Genomic DNA, 9695 nt, shown 5'->3' with positions numbered 1-9695 from the left:
TTCTTTGTTTTCACTATATTTTTAAAGGAAGGCCGGTTGGTGGCTTTAAATTGATTTCAACCAACTTATTTATTTGGACTTTTACGGGTCATTTGGATAAGCAGCCTGTTCTTTCCAGAAAAGAAAATGAAAAAAATATTTCAGAATCTGTTTTATGGTCGCAAACGAAGTGTCACAGTATTTTTTCATGCATTTAATTCACTAAACTCACATGGTAGAGGTTGTCTCTGAGCAGAAATCAGGGGTGGCCCTGGCAGGGGTGGGGCTGCTGGCCCACCCAAATTGTGATGGCAGTACAATAGGAATAGATTGTAATGAGATTCATGCCATGATATAGATGAACAAATATGGATATTATATTTGTGTATTTTATAGGTTTCTGTACAGAAGGGAGGGATTTACTGATTCGTTTAGTCAGCACACACTTATTGAGCACCTACTATGTGCCAGTTGCTATCCTAGACTGGGGATACTGCTGTGAAGATTCCTGCCTTCAGAGAGCTGACCATCCAGTGGAGGGAGAAAGACCATGAGCCAATCAATATATAATGTGTTGAGTGATACGCAGGTTTTAGAGGAGGACAAAGCAGGGTAAGGGGGCTAAGTGTTCTAAAATATAGATTTTATAATGATTCAGGTGTGACAAGGCCACTAGATCAGGAGACGACTGCCTCTGAAGAGATGGTTTGTTATACTCGACACATCCCAAGAGGAGGGTGTGTGCCACACCATGGGGACTGCAGTGGGGAGCACCAGGGCTGGTCAGAGGCAGGGACACAGGGGGATCTGTGGGCAAGAGCCTTTGTTGTAGTTTTCAAGGGAAGGAACGGGCTAGGCAGGGTAAGCAGGCTTAGGATCGGCTAGTTTGAATGATTTCAGTGGCTCTGCAGCCTGGGGGCTGTCCCTCGCTGTCTGGTACCTGACCTTGGGTAATTAGAGCAGGTGCTGGCTAGTGGCCTGGAGCATGAGAGCCTGATAAAGGAGGTGGTTGGGGCATGAGGTCTGGATCAGTTGGTTTGTATTTAAAAAACATGCTGTTACTATATCTAGGAAATGGCTAACCCTGGGAGGTGCAGTCTCTTCCGGGTCTGCAAGACTCTAGATATCAAAGCATCAGAACACAGGAAATAAGAGACCCGGTTAATACACTGGGGGCTCGTTGGGAGTGTGGTCTTTGATACAGGGCTGAGGGGATGACGTCAGATAAGGCCTCTCTGTTTTAGCAACGTCTGAGCAGAGGCCTGAATGAGGAGAGGGAGCAAGTGATGTGGTATATCTCAAGGACGAGTCTTTCAGGCAGAGGGAACAGCAAGTGCAAAGGCCCTGAGGTGGGACCATACTCAGTCTGTGCTGTGTACAGAGAAGAGGTTGGTGTAGCTGATAGATGAGGAGGAGGCAAGGAGGCCGGATCAGGGAGGTGGGGCTGAGAGACTCTGCTGTGATGGTGAGTGGAATGGGATGTCACTAGGTTGGGGTGGCAGGTGCTGTGAGCAGAGGATGAGCGTGATCTGAGCTGGATTCTGGCAGGGTCTCCTGCTGCTGTACCGAGAACAGATGGGGAGGTGAGGCGGGTGAGCAGGGAACCGGGGGAGGCTCTGTCAGCAGTCCGGTGGGAGAGGGTGAGGGCTGGCCCGTTGGAGGAGGTTAAGCGGTCAGATTCCTGATACAAGTTAACAGGACGGGTGAGATGTGGTTTGGGACAGAGAGGGACAGAGAGGAGAACCAGTATCAGGACGAATAACACTATTTGTTTTTCATAGAGGAAAACATACGTGAGGCCATTTCAGCAAGTGGAGATCTGAGTGAAAATTATGCTTTCTCATGCCGATGTCTCTTTCCATGCTCCGTGTGTCTGCACCCTGTGCCATTTCAACATGTGTGGAAATATTTCGTTCGCATGTCCTCCATCAAATTATCAGCGCCTCTGGGGCAGGGGCTGAGTCTGGTTCTGTTGTTTTGTCTGTTTTGTCCCCAGGTGCTGTGATGGTGCCAGTTTCAGAGAAAGGGAAATGTTTGTTCAGAGAGTGTCTACTTTGCACACCTGCGTTTTCTCCCTGGGAGGAAGGATGCTCCCACCAGGGATGTGTTTCTGTGCCCACGACAGCTGGTGGAATGTCCGGGTCTGCCCCACCTCTGGGCCTTTGCCCTGGCTGTTCTCTGTGCCTGGATCACTGCCTGTCTCCCTCCTCCAGATCCCTTTTTAAACATCACCTGCTCCAAGCATCCTTCCTTGACCCTCTGAAGTAGCTGTTCTCTACCTCCCCCAGCCTCAGTCACTCTCTGCTAGGTCACCTGCACTCATCAACATCAGAAACTATTTTCTTCAATTCACATGGTCACTGTCTCTCTCCCCATCACTGTGTGAGCCCCGTGAGAGCAGGGGCCTGATTCTGAGACGTTCGCTGCCATAGGAAGTGGTGTTGGTACCCGTCCTGAACTCCTTCAGCAGGTGGGGTGCCCAGGCCCAGAGGCTATGGGTGGCAGGTGCTACAGTCTCCCACCTGCATTTCTTGTGAGATGCCCTCGGCAGATTAGTGCTGTCTCACTAGATATGCCAGGGAGGTGGGGACAGGACCAGAACTAGGGAGAGGCGAATACAAAGCTGATCCTATCTTTATGTAAAATTTAGTATTTTGTTCATCATGGATTTTTGGCATTAATCTTGATTTTTAAAAATATTGCATTAAAATATGCGTTATCTTGGTCACCGAGTTTTTGTTTTTGTTCTTTTGTTTGTTTGTTTGTTTTTGGCTCCCCATGAAATTCTGAGCCTAAGGCGAGAATTCCCAGCCCTGCTCAGAGGTGGGGCCTGAGAATCTCTATTGTTAAATCAGCCTTCCCAACCCTGCTCTGAGTCTTACAGAAATGCTGAGCTTCTGTAGGACAAGCACATTACCTAAAAAAAGAGCAAATTTGAGAATTTGCTGTTTTCCCCATAGCAGTGATTTTCACACACTGTCCGGGTGGACGGAGTTAGACGCCTGTACCAGGATCAAAGGGAAGCCCCATTAGGGCCGGGGCACGGGACTGTGGTCTACGCATCAATTGGAACAGCCTTTATTTGATCCGATTTACAGCTAGGTTTTCTCCATCAGATTTCACATTGCTGAAAAACATGGAAAAGCCATAACCGTAAAGTTGGTCGCAGTCCTAGAAGCAGCTAGTTAGGGGTCCTGAGGCCTCCTGATTCTTTGGTAGAATTCAGGGCCCTTCGACCCCACTCTGGGTGTGCAGCTCTGTATCCAAACCCCTCGGTCCTTCCAGGAGTTCTTGAGAGGCGCCACCAGCTCTGAGCAGAATCCGGGCAAGAAGATGCTGCAAATCTCGATCCTCAGCGACCGTGGCTCCTGCTTGCACAGCCTGCACAGCCGCAGCCTCTGTCCTCAGCGTGTGGGGGGTGGCGCCCTTCCTAGCGCCGCCCCATTCAAAGCTCCCTCCTCCACCCCAAACAGTATTTGCTTTCCCCTCCCTTGAATTTTAAAGGGCTCCATTTTATACCTCTTTCTGTGTCACGTTTCTGTTGAGAATTTTCAATGGTCTCTTGTCTCTCATAGCTATTTTGGAGGGCAGGAAAAAAAGGTCATTCCATAAATCTAAGGTATTACCGTGACGGCAGTGGCCGATCGCCATGACACCCACCGGCCTGGGAGGGTAGAGCTAATTAGTCAGAAAACTTACTTACAGGCATGAGTCATGGAAGCAGGTGTCAGGGGAACCTGTAACGAGGCCCTGGTGACTCAGATGATATTTCCACTGTGCATCAGCACGTGTGTACTGTGCTGAAATGACCGTGCCCCCGCCCCCAGGGGGAGAGGGGGAGAGACAGACAGAGAGAGAGGAGAGAGGAGAGACAGAGACAGAGATAGAGATAGAGAGAGAGAGAGAGAGAGAGAGAGAGAGAGAGGGAGAGGAGGGGAGAAGGGAGGGAGGGAGAGGGAGAGGGAGAGAGAATGCAGTATTTACTGGCAATTTCCCCAATTTCTCCCTTTCCTTTCAACCCCACTGGGCTCCAGGAGGCCTGAGGGAACCAAGCAAACAGGCTCTTTTCCTTCTGGCACCTGTGCTGGGTGGCTCTGCTGGAAAACAGTTTCTTAAGCGAGCCCCATGGAAGGCTTTTTCTCTCCTTTTCATGGGTTTTCTTTGATTGCATGTGATCCACATTAAAGATGTTGCTGTGGCTGTTTGTATTTCTTTTTCTCTAGGCGGACCCATAAGGCGGGTCTTTGCTGGCATGTTATTTACATGGTGGGAAAAATAAGCCATCTCCTTATTGAGGGAAATAGGCTTGGGGGCTGGGGTGGATGGGGGCAGGGTGCGGTCAGGGCTGTGTGCTGGGCTCATGACCAGCTCTGCTTCACTTCTGGCCTAGGAGGGACAGGGACCCCTCTGCGGATGTTGCGGATGTCCTGCCTGGGGTGTGGTTCTAGCCAGTCCTATGCTGGGGCCGCACTCAGCAGTGCGTGCCTTTGGAGGCTTTGCAGTGATGGCAATAGCTTCAAGCCGCAGAGGGCAGACAGGGCTGGGGGTGTCCTGGCGGCGGCAGCAGCTGTGGTGGTGGCGGTGGGGTATGTCCTCGGCTCAGTTCTTGTCTCTGGTGTCTGAGGAGGCACTTCCAAACAAGATGTCACTGTCCTGGGACATGCCACTCAGCTGCGACTTGGTTTTGATGAGGAACTGGGCCCTACGGAACATTACCCTCTCCTGCTCCTGCTTGAGCTCCAGGTAGGAGCGGGAGAAGGTGTGGAAGATGGAGGTCACAGGGAAGGCCATGAGGAGGATGCCGCTAAGGATGCTGCTGAGCGCCACCACCTGGCCGGGCGTGCTCCTGGGTACCATGTCTCCATAGCCCACAGTCGTCATGGTGATGACGGCCCACCAGTAGCAGGCGGGGATGCTGGTGAACTCGGGGCTATCGGCCATCTCGTTCTCGATGACGTAGAGGAGGGGGGCGAAGAGGGCAATGGCCACGCAGAGGAAGAGCAGCAGGAGCCCGAACTCGCGGGTGCAGCGGCGGGCCGTCAGCCCCAGCGTCTGCAGCCCCAGGGAGTGGCGGGCCAGACGCATGACGTACAGGATGCGCAGTGCCCGCAGGACCCGCAGCACCAGCCCCACCTTGTCCAGGTAGCTGTTGCCCGTGCCTGTCTTGCGGCGGCCCGAGGCAGCGCCGTCCACCAGCAGGGTGATGTAGTAGGGCAGGATGGCCACCAGGTCGATCAAGGTCAGTGGGCTCCGCAGGAAGGCAAACTTGCTGGGCGCCTGGATGAGCCGCAGGACGAACTCGAGGGAGAACCAGCCCACGCACACCGACTCCACGATGAAGACGTTGTGGCACATCTGGGAGCACTGGCCCTGGGCGAGAGGGGAGAGGTAGCGGAGAGGTCAGCGGTCCCACCAGCGAGGAGCACCGAGCTCTGCCCTCCTTCCTCCAGCTCTTTGTTTCAATATCACCTTCCTAGGGAGACCTCTGTGGCACCTCCATTTAAAAACCGCCCTTCCCTTTTTCCTGGACCTTGATCCCCCTTGTACTTTATTTGTTCATAGCTCTCATCATCTTTCAGTATGCTCTATAAGTTATTTACTTATGTGTCTATTGTCTGTCTCTGCCTCCCACATCCCTGCCCCGGCGGACCATAGGACGGGGCAGTTTGTTCACTGCTGGGACCCCAGGCACCTACAAAGGCCCGGCACGTGGCAGGCGATTAATTCATCTTTGTTACCGGGATGGAAAGAAGAGCACGGGCCTGGCATTTAGGCAGGGTTGACAAAGGAAGGCCAGGCGGGTGGAGGCTGGCTGGAGGGAGCAGCCGCCCTGATCGGCGACCACCCCCCCGCCCCCGATCGCTGCCCCTAATCACTAATTCAGTCTTGAGATTGCTTCATGGAAGTGTTCAAGAGAAGCTGGATATCGAGCTTTACATGAAATCTCCTGGGTTTTAAATGTTGTGCTAATTCAGTACAAAGAAAACACTTTACGGGCCTCTCGAACGCATCTGTGTGCTACATTTGGCACGTGGGCTGCCACTCGTCTCTCTGGAATATGAGAGACATATGGTAGGCTGGATGGTAGGCTGTTTCTAGTGGCTTTGGACCTCAAGCTCCAAGGGCCTACAGCAGAGAGGGAAGCTACGAATGATTCTAGCCTGGGGCAGCTTGCTGGGTCCTGGGCAAAGCTGGGTTCTGTGAGTCCTGCTCTGATAGCTCTCTGTAGAAATAGGTCAGAGGCTGGAGAGATTAACCAATAGTTGGTCGGGCTGTGAGGTCCCAGACCTCTGGGCTGGAAAGCCCCCTCCTCTGGGAAGCCTTCTTGGAGTGCACCCCCTCCAAGTATGCCTAGCATAGTTGGCGGGTCTCTTACAAAAGCCTCCTCAGCTTGTGTCTCCCACTTATGGTCACAGGGGTATTGCTGTCCCCCCTCCATTAGACTTGAAGCTCCTTGAAGCTGGAAGACTCATCCTGGTTACCAAGCCTCCCTTGTGGTACCTGAATATGGCAGGCACTCAAACATGTGCTCCAGGAGCAAATGAAACAGTGAACCCCATTGGTCCCCAAAATGAAGTCGAAGAACAGTATTTTCACTGAATCCGGGAAAAGGCCAGCTATTATTACATGTACTGCCGAAGCGAGCACTAGGCCAGGTATGATTTTTTTTAAAAAGCAATGATCAGAAGTTGAATAAAACAGTGGCTTTATTAGTATTTTCCTGATGAAGTCAGGATCGCCTATGTTGGAGCTAAAACGAAATCTGTACTCAGTACAGGTACTTCCAGACAGGTCTCAAATGATGAGCATTTCCTGTCTTTTTTTGGCAGTTGATTATAACCCTTATAGTTAGCACTTCCTGTCCGCTCCTGAGCTGGGCATTGTTCCAATCACTTCACTCACTGAACCCTCACAACACCGTGGGTGGGCCTGTTTATAACCCCTTGGACCAGTGAAGAGACACAGAGAGGTTCAGTAACTTGCCTACAGATACACAGCCAGAGTGGAGGAAAGAAGTTTCTAATTCAGGCTGTCAGGTCCTAGCCCCACCCTCTTCATCACGACCCCTCTTGCTTATCAGAAGTTAATTTTACTGGTGGAGTGCTGTTTTCCTAATACCGGCTTTAAAAATTCGATATGTAAAAAAGTGCTGGAAACCCTTCGTGAGTTATAAATGCAACAGCACTGCTACTTCTTCTGGAATATATGTATGTGGAAAAACCCTCACTGGGTGAGTAGCTCCACAGTTCAACCGGAGAGCACAAGTAAAGTACTAGGTGCAGGGTACACAGCCAGTGCTCAATAAATGCTAGCCGGCATGATATTTATATTCGGTTCATATTGCTGTACCTGCTTCTCCAATGCTGGTACAACCGCTACCTGTCTGAACCTTTCGGTTTGTCTTGAAACTTCTTCCATGTGTGGGGAAGGGGACCCGACTCAGGCCCAAGGGTCTCACATAAAAGGAGGCTGGACTGGGGAGCAACTATCCCGTGGACTCAGCTACCTCTGAGATGCCATGTGGGGTGGCAGGCCAGGAGGCCCAACCACATAGATTTTTAAGAGAAGTGGGAGTTTGAATTTTAAATGAAAAACACCTTACTCTTAAATGTTGGCAACCAAGTCAACATTTTGGAAGGACAGTGTGGGCCAATCACACACTTTCGTGGGGTTATATTAGGTCCCAGGTTGCCGGGTGGAACCCATACTTCCACGTATAAGGAAGGACACAGAATTCGGACTCAGACCCGGATCTGCGCAAGCCGCTCTGCCTCAGTGTTCTCATCTGTCAAGTGGGTGTGAGAACACCTTCTGAACTGGGTTGCTGAAAGACTCGCAGAGGAGACAGGCTACACGCACGGCTGCAGCCCACCCCGGCTCCGTTTAACTGCCTGCTAAGTGAGCATTGAGCACACACCCAGTGTCAGGCCCTGGCGTAAACACTTTACATGTGTTCTCTTAGTTAACACAAAGAAATGCTCACTCTCTGAAGACACGCATACACACACACGTACCTAGCAATAAAAATTACATTCAGGACCGAGAAAATGTTTCTGGGGATGTTTTTATATGAGGGAATTAGGAAGGTTGAGAAAGGACTTAAGTTGGTGAGGAAAATTTTGATGCTACATGTTATGTGCTTAGCTCAGGGCCTGGCACATCGTAAATCACATCATCCATTTATTCACTCATTCATTTGTTCATTCATTCATTCAACAGAGTGGCGGAGTGCCTTGGCGTTCTGGATATTCTAGACCCTGGGGGCACAGTGAAGACCAGGACAGGCGTGGAGCTCATACCTGAATGTGGAGATGGACAACCACATGTGAACATGATGTCAGGAGGGCTGGGGATGCTCCGCAGTCAGCGCGCAGTCACATCCTGGAGGAGGTGAGCGTGTGCGCAGTGAAGGATGCCGACTGCTGGGAGGAGATGGCCTAGCAGACTGCTTTGTCCCCTGTGCTCAGAGACCCTCCCTCACTGCAGTGAGGCTCCCCACACACAGCTGTGGGCTCTTACCTGCTCCTCCTCCTCCCTCAGGCTGGGCAAAGTGCTGATGGAGAGGTTGACAGCGGTGACAGTGACGAAGAGCACTGAGAGGCAGGCGAACACCTTGCCGGGCAGCCCCGAGTGTGGCCTCTCCACCATGTCGCGCAGCCTCCGCATGCAGCGGCCCAGGCGGCCCTCGGCCTCGGAGGGGCCCTCGCTGTCGTGGTCCTCGCTGTCCAGCGGGTCATCCTCGTCCTCCCGCTCCACCATCTCCGCGAACTCCTCCATCTTCTGCAGGTAGCGGCGCTTGCAGCAGCCGTCCAGGTGGTCCTCGGCGATGCCCCAGTAGAGCAGCTCCTCCTGGAAGGACAGGGCACACATCTCACGCAGCAGCCGCAGCTTGCCCGCCCGCAGGAAGGTCAGGATGGTGCCGAAGGCCCCCGGGTTGCGGTCGAAGAAGAACTCGTTGCAGGTTACGTCGTAGTCGTCGCACACGTTGAGGATGTCGTCGAAGTTGGTGCAGGCCTTGAGCTGGCCCAGCCGTGTCAGCGGGAACTCCTCCAGCGTGGTCCAGGGCAGCGAGTACTTGATCCCACCCACGTTGATGATGATGCGCCGCCGGCGGTCCTCAGGCGGGCCACCCGGGCGGGGCTCGTCCTGCGGCCGCAGCCGCTGGGCCCGCCGGTAGAAGACGCCCTTGAGCGATTGGCTCTGCGGGAGGAAGGCCCGGTGGAAGGAGGCGTCCGAGGTGCAGCTCAGGGCGCTGTAGTCGTAATCAGAATTGTCTCCGGGTAAGAGGGTCATTTTGGGCCTTCACATCCCTCTCGGGCCTGGGAGGAGAAAGGGAGGAAAAGACTTCAGTGACTCCTGAGTCTTAGCGGACCATGCTGACTGCAGATATTTGCGACGTGGACTGACTGCTGTGCCCCAGATCCATAGGGAGAAGCTCTAACCCCCAATGGGACTGTGTCCGCGGTGGGAGGTGGTTAGGTGTAGATGAGGTCGTGAGGGTGGTGGGGTCCTCAGGATGGGATTAGTGCTTATAAGGAGAGGAAGAGACACCAGAGCCAGCTCCGGCTCCCGCTCCCCTAGCGAGGGCATTGCGAGGAGGCTGCCATCTACCAGCTGGGGAGCGGGTCCTCAGGGAGCACGACCACGTTGGCACCCTGGTCTCTGACTTCCAGCCTCCAGAACTGTGAGCAGTCAATGCCTGTTCTTTGAGCCAC

General features: G+C 52.9%; 1 protein-coding gene across 1 annotated transcript in view; it reads right to left on the bottom strand.

The window, feature by feature from the left end:
* Nucleotides 1-3876: 3876 nt before the first annotated feature.
* The window catches only part of KCNG1 (potassium voltage-gated channel modifier subfamily G member 1), a 15067-nt gene continuing 9248 nt past the window's right edge, over nt 3877-9695 (bottom strand). The window contains exons 2-3 of the mRNA XM_011365967.2: nt 8500-9299; nt 3877-5349 (exon numbers count right to left, since the gene is read on the bottom strand). Coding sequence (XP_011364269.1) covers nt 4579-5349; nt 8500-9273 — 1545 coding nt within the window. The 5' untranslated portion in view covers nt 9274-9299 and the 3' untranslated portion in view covers nt 3877-4578. The remainder of the gene's footprint in view (nt 5350-8499; nt 9300-9695) is intronic.

Source organism: Pteropus vampyrus, unplaced genomic scaffold (genome assembly GCF_000151845.1).
Source record: "Pteropus vampyrus isolate Shadow unplaced genomic scaffold, Pvam_2.0 Scaffold117, whole genome shotgun sequence".
Lineage (NCBI taxonomy): Eukaryota > Metazoa > Chordata > Mammalia > Chiroptera > Pteropodidae > Pteropus > Pteropus vampyrus.
Note: the sequence above shows the minus strand (reverse complement) of the source record. Positions and strands in the feature narration are given on the sequence as shown.